This window comes from Aythya ferina (assembly GCF_964211825.1).
Source record: "Aythya ferina genome assembly, chromosome: 5".
In the NCBI taxonomy this organism is placed as follows: domain Eukaryota; kingdom Metazoa; phylum Chordata; class Aves; order Anseriformes; family Anatidae; genus Aythya; species Aythya ferina.
The window spans coordinates 44,522,558-44,537,489 of NC_140301.1; the positions used below are offsets into that span (position 1 = coordinate 44,522,558).

The following is a 14,932-nucleotide window of genomic DNA, read 5'->3' on the forward strand; positions in this document are numbered from 1 at the left end:
TGTAGGTGGCATTTTGGCAGGCATTGTGCTTGGCGCGAGGATGTCATCACTGGGTGGTGCAGATCCGTCTATCCTCATTTTTCTAGATTTTTCTTCCTCTAAGCCTCTTTCTAGGGATTTTATGAGCTTATCTGTGACTCAGGAAAGCTCTCTGATGGAGGTAATGAGTTTTCAGGTCTCATTTCTGGCCAGAAGCAGGTCCTGAGCTCTGAAAATGTTATCCAGCACCTAAATCAAGATGCTGGTGTTAGAATGCGTACAAACTCAAGATGAGAGGTTTTTGTGTCTCATGGCTGGATCAGCCATGCTGGGGAGGGAGACCAGCAGCACAAGCCAACAGGGCCCAGTAACCAGTGGGGAGGCTGGGGTATAACCCAGAAATGGCCACGTAGCCTGGGACAGAAAGCAGGTGACATGGGCTGGTGCTTGCCGCTCCCATGGTGATCAGAGTAGGCTTCTCTGGAAATCACTGATGATATCCCCCCATGACTCAAGAATGGGCAGGGACAGGGCTGCGCCTGCACGGTGAATCCCGATTAAATACACCATTCAAGTCTGGGCAAATTGAGAAACCTTTCCTCCAGTGGCTCAGAGGAGCCAAACTAGGGTTTGGGTGATGCCACCACCATGTCAAGTCATGCCAAGGGAAGGCAGTCCTGTGACTCAGCACAGCCCTGGCGGGAGGGACTGGCAGGCTACAAGGCATTAATGACGGTTCTTCTTCGTTTTCGGAGTGCTCAGCTTAACGAAGCATGACTCAGCAGCTCCTCCACCCATCCCGAGCAGGAGCTACCAGGGCTGGCCTCATCCTCCTCCCACCCGGCCCATGTCCGTGGAAGGCATGAAGCCACAGTGACTCAGGTCACCCCATCCTTTGTCCCGGCGTCGCACTGCACTGTCCCCAAGGCCACCAGGCAGGTGAGCCGCACGGGGCTCGTGCCACCACCACGCACGTGAGCCCAGCTCCTGAGCCCTGCCCAAGGGTGACACAGGGACAGGGACAGGGAAGAGGAAGAAGCATGTACTGGGAAACCAAATTTCTGCATGGCAAAATGCCCCCTCATGCCAAAAATTGTGCTCTGAGGGACAGCAGAGGGTTTAATTTTGATTTTTTCCATTAAGTTGTAGCTTGTTGGAGAAATATTTAAACTAGTTATCACTCTTCATGAAAACTTCACCTTATTCTCACTCTATGTCTATTTACCTTTTACCGTTTGATTTTATTTTTGCAATTAAATTGTTTTTTTGTTTTGTTTTGTTTTGTTTTTTGACTATTTGTTGTACATTAACATTTCTTTTAAATAACTTCCTTTTTTATTTATCCTGAACTGATTTTCTTTTAGTGGATTTTGGGTTTCTCCCTTAGGATTAGCACAGTAAAGCTGAGAGCAGCACAGCTGTGGCCCAAGTCAGATCTGAGCACCAATGTTTTTTTAGGCTGCACCAAAATTGAAACGAAGCCATCACAGAAAACAAAGTGTTTTGCACTAAAGCTCTTCTTTCAAGTCAGAGGGGCTTTCGTTTGGATCAAACAAACCCTTCTGAAGTGGGGGAAGCTCGGTAGATCCCTATCTGTCCCTCCCCTGGAGCCCCATCAGCCAGGATGAGCTCTTCCACCCTCTGTCCTCTCCTGCCCACTCTGGCCAGTGCCAAGTGCGCCAGATGCTGAGCAGAGAAATGAAAGCGGGCACCTTTGCTCTCTGAAGCACTGTAAAAGACAAATGTGCCCTGAGATTTACATTTTCTGCTCCTCCTTTATTCCCCCCCTCCCCCAGTTTTTGCTTAAAATCTGTAAAACCAGTTCTTTGTCCCTTGTGCCTGTGCATACTGCTGGGGCTGGGGATTAGCATCGCTGTTGTCCATATTTCCTGTATAAAAATGATGAACTGCCCAATTAATACATTTATAGTTTAAAATAATGGCAAGACAAGATACAGAAGAGGAGGCATTTTCTACCTCTGCATACAAATATGCAGTTTTGCTTTGGAAAAGCTTTCCAAAAATGAAGAATTTAACAGTAATTGTATTTCACAAATAAAATAAAATAAAATAAAATAAAATAAAATAAAATAAAATAAAATAAAATAAAATAAAATAAAATAAAATAAAATAAAATAAAATAAAATATCCCAAGTTAAAAAATTGTATCTCCACGTGCCTTTAGATGGTTTCAATCACCACTGCTGACCATGCAGTGACAGCAAACTCATGCAAGCACCATTCAGTAGAGAGATCTTCCTCTGACAGGGCAGATTTATCACTAGGATGCAAAAAGCTCAAAATATGGATTGTGTGTTCAGGTTATTTACTGTGACAGCAAAGACCCTTCCCTCCCCCCACCCCCCCCCCCAAAAAAAAAAAAAAAGCAAGGAAGTAACTCATTTGCTCCCTTTCAGTTGCCCTCTCAGCTTGTTCCCATTGATATAAACTGGATTAACATTGCTTGTGTGCTTCTCCCCCAGGTTGTGCAAGGTCTGGTGGCTGGGAAGCTCAGTAAGCACTGCACAGAGAGGACCCTGCTCAGGCTCAGCGTCCTTGTCTTCGCCGGCGTGGGCCTGGGCATGGTAAGGCTTGGTGTAAAATCATTCATGGTGCCTTTCAATAACGTGGCAGGCAGGGGCCTGGCTGCCACCACTGCTGCTGGCAGTGCCACTGCTGGCTCTGCTTGGCAGGGCTCGGGGGGGGACCAGCAGTCCTGGGCCACTCTGCAAACACGGCTGTGCTCAGCAACGATAAAGAGCACTGTGAGTAATGGTTATGGGGATTAGCAGAATAATAATCCTGCACAGAAATTAGTAAATCCATCCTGAGTCACTGGATTTGCATAGAGGTCCTGCCTTCCGTCCTCAAGCCGCTGCGTTTCCTGAACAGCCCAGAAAGTAAATGCAGATTATGGGGAGAAAAAACATTGCAGTTGTACCCTGCTGTGAGACAGAGAAGGACTGTTTTCTCATCTTTCCGGGCCTTTGTTTTGCCTAATTCCCCCAAGCTTAGAGCATCTGGAGAAGGAGGCAGCAAGGAAATAATTCAGCTCCTCCATTTGGGGACAAGCTGCGTCACCCATCACCAGTTGTGTTGGTGTGGGAGAGAGTTGATGCCAACCCCAAACGTCAATCGGAAAATCGTGCTGACGTGGGCAGCTCTGCTGATAAGCATGTTCACTCAGATAAGCCAGCTCTGCCCAGGGCAGTGGGATGCTCGGGAAGGGTCTGTCTGGTCCCTGCCCACTGGCATCATGCCTTTTGGGCTGGTGGTGGTGTGCCCCATAAAGTGTGGCCCAGGGGTGGTTTTGAGGGTCTCACCACTGGGGTTTGGCCTTGGGTGGGAGCAATTATGTGGGGCCAAGGTGGAGCTGGCCCACCCAGAGATTTGAGAACCAGCAGCCAAGAGCAGGGCAGAGGGGTGATGGTGGAGTAAAGGGCTTTGGTGCACCAAGGTCTCACTGGGAGGACTGGCAGCTGCTGAAGGTACAGGAGAAAGCCTCGACAGCAGAGCAGACTGGAGGCACTCACTCAGCCAACTTTGTTGGATGTGGCGTATGTGTCTGAAACCCATCCAAAACTAGCGTGGATGGGACACATGAGCTCACGGGCAGCAATGACAGAGCAGCAAAGGGGTGATTTGGGGAGGGTAATTCCCATATGCCTCTGGAGAGACAGCAGCACAGGGGCCACAGGGCTGATGTGGCTGCACAGGGAGGGGAAAGCGGGGAAGGGAAATGGTTGGTTTGAGAGATGGCAATTACACCATGCCTGGAGGGCTGTGGACATCCTGACAGCATGGCCCGGGGACAAGGGTCAGCAATGACTTCCCACAAGAGCTATTCATAGGCAAATGCAGCAGCCATCCTTGTTGGGCGTGCAGTCCTTATTAAAAAGCGCTCTGTTGTGTGGTTTGCTGCAAAAATATCTATCTCTGGGGTGGCTTTTTGTCTCAGGCAGGTCCCAAGCACAAGGATGACAACAAAACCCCAAAGAGAGGCAGCGAGGAAAAGCAACTAGCTGTCCATACAAGAACCTGCAAAACTCACCCCCTTGCCATGAGGCAGGCTGAAGGGGTTTTGGATGGAGGCTGCCAGTGGCTGCAGACACACGGGAAGAGGCTGGAGGATGCTTGGCAGCAGTGGAGGGAAGGGGTGGGCTGGGAGCCCTGCAGTCACACCTGGAAGAGGGAGAGCAGGGCAGGGTGTCTGGCATGCAGATGCCGGCAGCGCTGCGAGCCGAGCGCGTGGGCAGGGGTGTAGGAGGTCTTGGCAGTGTTGACGGGGAAGTTTTTTCGCTTTGTCTCAAGGCATGGCTGTGCCCCGTCCTGCCTCCTCCCCTCTGGTTCCCAGGCGCTGGGTTTTGAGCTGAAACTCTTGGGTCTGCCTTCTTTACTTTGAAAATGGCCTCAGATCTGGCTGGGTGGAAAAGGCTGCTGTCTGCTGGGCTGCAGAGGAGTAGTGGACACCAAGTTCCACCTGACCTCATCCCACCAAAGCCCAAGACAGCAAGGAGATATTCCCCAGGATCTATGCACAGCCATGGGTCTGCTTTTTCCTGGCCACTTCCTTAAGCCTCCAGCCCCTGAGGACACTCCTTCAAGGCAGGGGAGCGTTAAAGCTGTTTTTTCCTACAACTGCCATGTTGTCCCCCAATGACATTTGCCCTGGCAAGGAATTAATCTCTCCCCGTCTGAATGTTTATGTACCAAATACCTGTTCCTCTGCTTTTGTTCACCAGTTCCTTAAGCTGGAGCGCTTAGTTCTTAACCAAAACGTAGGCAAAGAGCCCCTCCAAGGAGAGAAACCTGGCTGTGTACGAGTCTAGAGGGGAACTAGGAATAAACCTCAGTATTTCCAAGTCATTAGTTAGCGATAGCTCTGGGCTTCTCCATCTTCTGTAGCCAAGAGGCACAGACCAGTTTTTATGAGTGAGAACCCCAGAGAATGAAACCTCTGGCTGGGCCGGTGACTGTTCCAGCCACAACAACACACCTCGAGATGAGGCTGAGGGCAGGAGACTGGCAAGGGAGAGGGAATTTCCTTTTCATGCCCCAGAGAAGTCTATTTATTTGACCAGCAGGGCTGAGAGCCGCTCTAGCCCCATTGCTGAGGGATCCTTACCGCTTTTGTTTAAGCATTAAACTGCTGGAGGGATGTCTCCACTAAGAATATGTGCAATAACAAAATCATTACTCTCCTTAATTATGCTCGCTAATGTGCGCTTATGGCCAGAAGACCTATTCCAGATTACTGAATTCGGTGAATTTATTAGTGAGGAAGCAGGAGAACAGGATTAGAAATCCCAAAGGTACAGCATTACATAATGCACCGGCTTCATTTATTTTGGCAAGCTTAGTTTGGTTTTAATTACTTATGATAATGAACCAAAGTGCCTTCTCTAGGCTGTTTTGTATAGGTAATGGAGGCTTCCTGAAGTACGCCGCATTGTATCTGCTGCTGAACATTTCCTTAGGACTTGGACAAGTGACAGAAGACCGGGGGGAGGGTGTGGGGACGTCACTAATTCCCAGACACTAAAAATACCCGCGGCAGGACTGGAAAACGTGCTGCTGGATTACAGGGTATCGTCTGCTACTTGTGCTGCATGCTTGGAATAATTTCCTGCACACAAATGCTGGGAGGCGGAAGACCCTGAAATGGCCAAAGCCAGACTGTCATAAATCAGTTGGGGCTCTCCCAATTTACCTAAAAGTCACAGGTTTGGCTTGTGATGTTTTTCTGGATAGTTTCTTGCTGTGAAGTTGCTTTTTTGTGCTCTCTAATGATCTGTGGTTCCTCGTGTCTTGTTGCTTAGGCCCTGATGAGGACCGTGTGGCATTACTGCATCATTGCCTTGCCGCTGGTATTCGCCTTCAGCATGCTGGGCACCATCACCGACAGCATCCTCACCAAGGCTGTCCCCTCCTCCGACACCGGTAAGGCTCATCAGAGAGATCAGACAGGTCTTTTTCCGCTCCCTTTGCTCTTTTTTTTTGGGCCCATCAGGCACCTCCCAGCTCATACTCCAGCTCACCACAGTGGATGCCCAATTCCTCAGCAAATCTAGCTGCAGCAGTTGCGTGTGGTGGGTGTCAGTGGAGGGGTGAGTGAGTACTGGTGGTGCTAGCACAGGATGAGCCACAACGGTGTGGAACAAACATCCCACAGCCGGTGCACCCAGTCCTGCCCTAGCTGCTGCCATCAGGCTCCAGGGTGCTGTCGGCTCTGGACCTTCAGTCCTGTTTGCCCTGCACGAGGTGAAGTCCGTGGCCTGATAGACCTCACTCTTTCAGCAGCTGTTTCCCCAAAAAGCTGACACCATCCCCAGCACCATCATCCCTAATCCCTGACTCAGTGCCAAGCCGTGTGCTTTGCTTCCAGCCCCATGCGGTCATTGCCCCGTCTCCACTTTTTGGCCACATCACTGCATAGAGTTACTTTATTTCTCTGTACAAGGGGTCTGAAATGCAACAGTAGATGCAGAAATCTTCACGCCTGCAATTTTTCATCAGTCAACTGAGGAAATATGGCTGTGTTGTTGCCATGGGAGCCTTGCTGAGTTTGCCCCAGGATGGAGCAGGGTTAACCTGCTGCAGTGTATTCTGCTTGTGGTCTTTCACAGTTTTCTCCCAGAGCTCTGACCATCAGGTACCCAAGATTTCCTCTGCTTTAGCTGAGCCTTTCTGGGCCACCAGCCTTCACCCTTCAGCTTCACTTGCGGCTGTCTGAGCAGATACCTTCCCATAGGACCCAACTGAGAATTGGCTTTAGAGTCTGCACAGCCCATTAGTGAAGTTTATAAAGCACTTTTAAGATGCTTCTAGATGAAGAGCTTTTCTAAACGTCACTCCAGAAGTTTATTTGTAGAGCTGAAGACCGCCTCTACTACAAATGCTGGAAGCCCACGATTTCCAAGCGTGATGCTTCTACCTGGGAGAAGCTCCTAGACCATGCAGAGGTGAGGTCTGGGATACCCCAGCCCCTCTGCATGGCCAGGAAGGAAATCTGCTGCTTCACGACTTGGAGCAACATTCAGTGAGGAGGGAGAGTAGTGGAGGAAGGGCACCAAAGGCCTTTGGGGCATAAAGTAAAGCTGGAATTCATCCAGGCTCTGCTCAAAGGGGCTTTGTAAAGAAAAACGGAGCATTGCTCGGCTTTTAAAGCCCGGAGGCTAGCATCGGTCAGAGGGGAAAATGGGTTTAGTTGCCTCACCCTGGTCCCCGCTTGCGTATGTTGTTACGACAGGATGGGATGGATGATCTCTGCACAGAAAGGCAGGATGGAGACAGACCATGGGGTGGCAGGAAGACGTCTGGGGACCCTGGGATATGGGCTCTAATGTGCCCATCCATTCTGGGCCGATGCTGTGCCAAGTGCTCCTACAAATTACAGGCTCAAAACTGTGTACGAGGAGGAGGCATCCTGCTGGCACAGAGGATCACAGCAGTGGTGGAAAACTCTGTCTCCTCCAGCCCTTCCTGCCCCTCACCCTTACAACAGTGCCTTCCCTCACGGTGTTTCCCAGGGAGGAGGCATCTGCTAGTCTTGCGCTTGTTTTGGGCGCATCCCCAGCAAAGGCAGGAATGCCTGACACAGCAGAGCCGCGTCCTCGCGAGCTGCCTCTCCGCGGCAGCTGCGGCGGTGACGGCGTGGGTGTCTCTCAGAGCAATGCGGCTATTAAGATGCCTGCCATCCGTCGCAGGCCGTGGGTGGCACCACACGAGGGCTGCTCCACCCGTACGGCAGCTCGAATGTGGCTCCTTCCTCTGCCAGCCTGAAACTGGCTCTGCAGTGAGCGTTTTGGTGGTGTGCTAGGAATCGCCGCTTCCCCAAGGGCGTGTAAATCTGGGGATTCTCCTTACAGAAAAGTCTCTCTTTCATTCCCTGGGGTCAGCCGTGCTGTTTTTACCTGGGGCTGGCAGAGGCTGGAGGGACTTTGCATTTGGCCAAAGAGAGGCCACGTGAGGAGCTGGAGGTTGGGCTGAGCTGAGGATGGGGTGTTGCAGGACGATCGTTTGTCCACCCTGGCTAGACATTGAGTCACCCATCCTTGTCTCCTAGCTCAATGTTTCTGCAAGGAAACAGAGGCCAGGCAGTGGCCAGAGGACGGCACCATCCCTTGCACCCACCACCCTGCTTCCAGGCCCCATCTCAGGCCACTCCTCCTGAGGCTGACGAGTCCCACTGAAGGCAACGGAGTGGAAATGATTTCATTCATTTCCCTTTGATTTTTTTTCCCTCCCCATCTTCAAAGGCAGGAAGGGAAAATGTTGCGCTGCGTGCATGTGCCATTCAGCTGTGCGCACGAGCTGGTGGGAGCGCAGCCCCAAGCCAAGGCAGGCTCGCATCAGCACAAGCACTCCTTGTCCCCCCGAGAATGGAGGTCTTGTTCCTGCCTGAAGGAGGGGGGAGGTAGGAAGGAAGTGAAGCAGAGCATCACTGCCTCATGGTCCCGCATTTCACAATTTTATTCACACATCAGGCGCAAAACCCTAGAAGGAGAGCTTGCAGTGAGGCTTGGCCCCCCAGGCCCCCCAAGCTTTGCCTTGCTGGCTCGTTGGCGGCTGCTCGTGGTGCCCTGATCATTAAATGAGGCCATGCTATTGCCCCGCGGGCATCGGGCTGATCCGGGCCAGCACTGTCATCTGAAGGCGGTGACAGGATGTGAGCTGGAAAGGAGTGAGCTGGGAGGAGGGACACTGCCCCGAAACTTGTGGGAGGAGAGGCTGGGAGAAGGTCTGGGGTGGGAGGTGACTGCACTGGCCAGGTCTGACCACATGGGAAGGGGTAGTGATGCCAGGTATGGGAAAAAAGCAGGGGAAAAGCTAGTGAAGGAGGAAAAAAAGGGGGCAGGAAAGGTACAGAAAGATGAGATCGCTGTGATAAAGAAGGTGGCAAGCAATCATGGTTTTTGGCAGAGCTGAACAAAGTGATGCAGACATGGTTTTTGCTGGCGCGGTGACTCGTCACGGTTAAAGGTCTGATGTTAACAGATCCGTCACGTGTGCAGCATGGAAATGGAGCGAGGGCTGAGATTTACAGTGTCCCAAAGCTCCAGGGCATCCGACACGAGGGATCTAATTTAAGCCCATTAAATAGAAATTATCTTTCTCAGCAGTGTGTTACAGAAGTGCAGAGAGAGAGCCCAGCCTTTTGAGAGGATGGATTTCAGCTGAAAAAAAAAAAAAAAAAAAAAAGGAAAGGAAAAAAGTGCCTCCTCAATCATAAGAGCCAGTTTGGCAATTGCACGTAGTAATTAGTTTAATTCAAATACCTAGAGGGAAAAAAATAATTGCAAAACCTGCCCAGAAAGTTTGGTGGTTGTGGGATTGTTCCCATTGGCAAAGGGTCAGGTTGAGGTCCCACCCATCGCTGTGTTGTTCCCATGTGCAGGAGGAGCTCAGCAGCTCTTCCAGGGAGACTTCCCTCTCTGCACACCATGACTACGCCCTTGGTTCAGGCTCATTGCACAAGTATTTTAAGCATTTTTGATAAAAGTACAGCAGTCCTGGGGCAGCGTTACACCAACACTTGGCTGCCCACCCTCCCTCTGATCTGGGGGTTGTTCCTCCATGGTCACCCACTGCTCTAAGCCATGCTAGATATCACACTGGTGTCCGCTTCTTGCAAGCAGGACAGCATCCTCCCCTCTCCTAGGTGTTGCTGGCATGGCGTGGTGATGGTTCAGTTCATGTCTTGGTGGAAAATTGATGCCAACAGCCTACTAATCACATTGGGGTTAAGAGAAATAATTTAAAACAACATTTCAGAGCAGCGTGTAAGTTCCTTGTACAGCTTCCCCTCTCTCCCAGTGGTGTGGGCTAATAATTTCCTGGCTGGATGGGCATTGTCTGTTCCCCTGAGCGTGACAGCCATCCCGCATGAGGACCGCATGGTCAGGCGCCCAGTGGGTACGGGGGCCGTGGTTGCATTCTGGGAGATGTCCTGGTGGAAAAACCTGCCTTTGCCCAAGTGGAGGTGCTTCCCCTTCCCCTGGGCTCCTGTTAACCATGCAAATGTGCAAGCTGCTGGAAAGAGAACCGGCCGAGCCAGGTGAAAGGCTCCCATTTCCATCCAAATTGAAACATCCGCTCTGTTCGCTCTGTTCGCAAGGGTGTGGGGGGTTAACCTCAAGGGGGTTTGGTCTCTAGCTGTGCTTTTAGCTATTTAGTCTTAAAGACATAGTTCGACCTAAGTTTCTTGCTCCTGATAAGCTCTCAAGAGCAGTATTATGCAAGAGAAGAAATGGTGATTGCTGCTTGGTGGGATGGGAGCCTCTTGAGTACCCACTGCTGCTAATCATGATATCAGAAGACGGTGTGCTTCGCTTTGGAAGGCGTCAGTGTGCTCCTAGAAGCAACATCTCCGTCCCCAGCCTGTGCTCTACTTGGCAGCCCGGTTGAGTTCAGGAGCACCTTCCAGTGTCCAAAGCATCCTTGGACCCTGGCTAAGGTGGCGGTGAGCATCGGTTTGCCTTTTGGGCAGCGTTACGACCATCTGCATCGCGGTGGCAAAGAGCTGAGCTGCCTTCTGGTGGAAACTCGTCCCCATGCCTCCAGGAGGCCTTAGACTTAACGAACCCTAATTGGACTTCTATAAAGGAATGCGAGAGATTATTTGAAGTGATTTCCTACCGCTGCAGGGGGAAGGCCAGCAGGGACAAAGGGGCTCCCACACACCTCCCTCCCAAAACTCGCCCTCGCCCTGATGTGTGCCTATCTCTGCTGTCTCTCCTAGGTACCATGCTGGGGATCTGCGCGTCGGTCCAGCCCCTGACACGGACGGTGGGCCCAACTATCGGCGGTGTGTTGTACAAACGATTTGGAGTCCACTCCTTCGGCTATTTGCAGCTAATCGTTAATATCGGGTTGTTTGTTTACCTTTTAAAGAGTAAAATCCCACTGAGAGAGCAGAAAGCCCACTAATTCAGATACACCAAAGCTTCCCCCTTACTTTTCCCATAGCAATAAAGAAGACAGTGGCATTGTGCTTTCTTTTTGAGGCCACAAATGTGGAATAAAGCACTTTCAACAGCTCCTTGTGTTTCTTCGCCCTTGGCACAAGAAAGACCTGACATCAAGGCCAGCAGCAGGCAGACCAGCTTGGAATAGCAGGGGGCCGCGTGCCCCACAAGCTGCCGCTGCCATTGCAAACACTCAGCAGCAGCTCCCGAGCCCCAGCTGCTCTAAGTCAGCATTCCTGCGTTGGATTCGCGGAAACTGAGGGGATTAACAGCCAGACCCTCTGCTCGGTTTGGGCTTTTTTTTTCTTCCCTCAATACTAACAAGGAAAATGGGGGTAGAACGCACTGACATTTGGGCAGCAGTGCATTATCACTCTACTAACCGTGCCTCTGTTGTTCTTATGTTAGAGGGGAGCCAGGGCTAAAGGCTTTCAGATGTTGTGGCCAAATGCTTGCTACGTCCACCATTAAAGCATGGAAAGCCACGACGGTGCATGAGGCTGCTGGTTACAGCTGCCAGCAGAGCATGAAGAGGATGCCTGGCCCTGCTGTGGCCCTGACCCTCCTCCTGGAGTGATTTTTATTCCCTGTACTGAGCCTCTCTTGCTCTTACTACAGGCTGCTTGTAATTAAATAGCTTCCTCTACTATAAACTCTCCTGCAAGAATTTCCTGATACTGGGGGAGGGGAGGGGAATTACCCAAATGAAGCGATCAATTTTCGGAGCATTAGTAGGGAATACTTCACTAGTGATTATTGAGTCTCATGAGATAAATCTTCAATAATTTTGTCCCAAAAAAATATATATATAAAAGAGCAGCTGCTTGATCTATGGGCTCTGTAGGAAAAGACCATCTTACTCCTTCCCAGGTAATTTAACTTGACCTAGGCACCGCGTCACTGCAGGCAGATAAGAGGAGAGGAGTTTGGCTTGCTATGTTGTAAAGGTGAGCAATCCTGTGGAGCTCCAGCACTGCATTAGGCTGAAATCCAGGTCACTGCCCCAGCCCAGCAGGAAGCTATGGGACAGCAGGGGGAAGGCAAAGGGCATTAGGAGTATGCAGAAGCATTTTACAATTGCAGGGAGCTCTTGCGCCGTCTTTAGCTGCCATTACTCAATTACACGGGAAAATGCTTCCGAAAGAGCCCTTACCGAGCACGTGGAAGGCTTTTGTATTTCCACTGCTGGCCAGTGCTGGCCCTCAACACTCTTTCCCTCCCTGTTCTCAGATACAGATGGGTTACCTCAAGTTCCTCCACCTCCCACTGCCCAGTCCAGGCCACCAAAATGGTGCTTGCCCAGTCCTTTCAAGCCGCTGCCCACACCACAGATACACGTCCACAAAAGTTACTGCACCACAGACTATAGTAATAAAAAGTGAACATTTCAAGTAATTTATTTGGAATGGACATATTAATGCAAAAGCAATATTAAGACGAATAACTGCCAAAAGACATTCATCAAAATAAATACAAATATAGATACTACAAATAATTTAAATTGTGTTTAACACCACCAGTCAGTGTTGAATCTTCCTTGCGTCTCATAAATAGAAGATAATCGTTTGCGAAGTCGTGCCACTCAACACACGTGGACGCCTGGCTAGAAGTCCTGTATGGAAGTCTTTGGTTTTTCTTTTTCAAAATGCATCTCAGGCAAAGCTTGGGGCTCTTTGCTCAGCAGCCTCGACAGGCTTGGAGAAAACCAAGCTGCTTCCAGCTATCTTCTTCGCTTTCCTTCATTGGTACCCTGTCCCATTTCAGTCCAAGACACTTGCTCTGGTATATCATCCAGCGGCATGCTCTATGGGCAGCGAGAGAAAGCAGGTTAGTGAAACGCACTGGGTGGTGGAAATAGAAAAATAAGCGCTCCCAAATGGGAGGCAGCGTCCAGCCCTCATCGCATGCTTGGGGGTTTCCATAGGGAACTCTGCGTGGAAAGCACCGCCAAGTGCCATTTCTGCCCTGGCAGTCCCTCGCCGCCCGCACCCACCCGAAATACCCGGCCTGGGGGGACCCGGCGATGCGGGCAACCCCTTGGCAGCCAGACGGAGCGCAGGGGGCTCGGGCTCACCTGGGGCCGTGCCGGGTGGCGGGCGGGGGGCTCAGGGCGCCCGGGCCAGCCGCCGCTCCTGGGTGCCCGCCGCCTGCTCCATCTCCTGGCGGCTCTTGAAGTCCTGGATGGCCCGCTTGTTCTGGAAGTCGATGAGGGCCATGGTGATGGAGGCGTTCCAGCAGCTCTGGTCCGGGCACCGAAAGTCAATCTCTTTGCGGTCCTTGGTGACAATGGTGAAGTAGATGTACTTGCCCGTGCGCTCCACACAGTCCACCTTGAGGATGGAGCCGAAGCCCAGCTCCTTGCCCTTGGCCCGCTTGTGCCCGTCGGGGAAGAGGCTCAGGCTGTCCTTGGTGAGCACCACCAGCTTCTTCTTCCACAGCTGAAAAAGGCTGTCGCTGCGCTTCTCCAGCTCGCCCTCGCGGATCACCTCGGCTTGCATCTTCATCCTTTCCCCTTGCTTTTCTCCTTCTTCCCTCCCTCCCTTCCTCCGCGGCGGCTGCGGCTCCTCCAGCTGTGGCTCCGGCTGGGGCTGTGGCGACGATGAGCGAGCCGTGCCGCTCAGGACCGATTTATTGCAATGAATCAGCGCCGGCCGCCTTCCGGTGCCTCCCCCGGGGAGCCCGGCCCGCCGCCCCCTCGCCGCTCCGCCTCCCGCCCGCCCCCCCCCCGGGCCGCGCTGCTCCGAAGCGGGGGGGCCCTGCGGAGACCCCACCACGCTTGGGTGCCCACCCCGGCTCGGCCGACTCCCCAGCTCCTTGTTTTTTTGCGTCGTCCCCTGAAATCGCCGCCTTCGCCCCTTTTTTTCACCCCCCACTATGCTAAACCCACTCCCCCCCCCCACTCGGGAAGGCTGCGCGGTTTGCCAGCCCTCAGCCCCACGGGGCAGGGAGTGAAGCTGGGGCTTTAGGAGGCGAGCAGCAGGCAGCTGAAGCTAGCCCACCGTCCCTAGCACCCCATGAGTTTTGCCACCCTCTTTACACCCCACGCTGCTTCGCCCAAGCCGGCATTGCAGCAAGCAGCAACCTGGGTGGCTCACTTCTGCCGGGTTCGTGGCTGCCTTCAGCAAGGGAAAGGGTCCATGGTGGCATTTTCCAGACAAATGCCATTCCGGCCTGTAAAGCAGCAAAGTTCCTGCACAAAAGACCCCTTAAAGAACAAGGGATCTCAGCTAGGTAGGAGCAGAGCTGGATCCTAAGTTGAAATTTTACTATTATTTTAAGTAGGGCTCCCCAGTGCACCAGGGAAGGGTCTTTGTGTGCAGGAAATGGGACACCACTTCAAAAAGAGACGAAACAGAAAAGGCAGCAAGCTGGGAGCATACAAGGAACATCTGGAGGAAAGCTCCCGGTTTGGAAAGCTGCAGGACGTGGCATGTTTGTGCACACCTTGCTTCAAAAGGTCCAGAAAATTGAAAAAAAAAAAAAAAAATACATATAAAAAAATTTGCTTTTAAATGAAGCTCACATCTGTGGTGCAGGGTCAGCTGCCTGCTTTGGTGTTCGTCTTCCTGCTTAGGCTATCACCTAAGCGATCTTCTGTACTCATCCATCACACCAAAAAAATCAGAGCCTCAGCTGTCACAGCCTCCAGCTGGTTTGAGCACTGACCAACTCAGAACACTGCTGGGAAAAAAAAAAAATAAAAAATTGCTTACAGTGTAGAGAAAGGTTCTTGCAGCACTGGGACCCTGGCTTTCAACATATGGCCACTATAAGAACTCTCCCCTTTTTATTAGCATGGGCTTGCTAAGTGGATAACCACATAAAAGGAAAGCCCAGTGCATTAAAATACCTTAATTCTACATGTATGTCTTTGGCATGGTGACCATGCAAAAGCAGGTCTTAATGCTGTTTTGCCCTTACCGAGGCAGAGAGCAAAGCAAAGGTGACTCTAACTGACCCCAAACCAGGCAGCAAAATACAATCAC

At 51.5% G+C, this 14,932-nt stretch overlaps 2 protein-coding genes across 8 annotated transcripts in view; one reads left to right on the forward strand and one right to left on the reverse strand.

The window, feature by feature from the left end:
- SLC67A1 (solute carrier family 67 member 1) overlaps nt 1-11,018 on the forward strand; it is a 66,957-nt gene extending 55,939 nt beyond the window's left edge. For 5 of the 7 annotated variants that reach the window (XM_084520627.1, XM_084520625.1, XM_084520626.1 and 2 more), the window contains 3 exons: nt 2,463-2,564; nt 5,799-5,919; nt 10,721-11,018. In XM_084520627.1, coding sequence (XP_084376753.1) covers nt 2,463-2,564; nt 5,799-5,919; nt 10,721-10,908 — 411 coding nt within the window. In that variant the 3' untranslated portion in view covers nt 10,909-11,018. The remainder of the gene's footprint in view (nt 1-2,462; nt 2,565-5,798; nt 5,920-10,720) is intronic. The other 2 variants (XM_084520628.1, XM_084520631.1) reach the window with 1 other exon arrangement.
- Nucleotides 11,019-12,325: 1,307 nt separating this feature from the next.
- On the reverse strand, nt 12,326-13,612 carry PHLDA2 (pleckstrin homology like domain family A member 2). Its single transcript, XM_084520088.1, has 2 exons — nt 13,021-13,612; nt 12,326-12,750 (listed from the first exon to the last, which is right to left on the reverse strand). Exon 1 carries the CDS (start codon nt 13,448-13,450, stop codon nt 13,052-13,054), a length of 399 nt encoding a protein of 132 aa, XP_084376214.1. The 5' UTR covers nt 13,451-13,612; the 3' UTR covers nt 12,326-12,750; nt 13,021-13,051.
- Nucleotides 13,613-14,932: the final 1,320 nt, after the last annotated feature.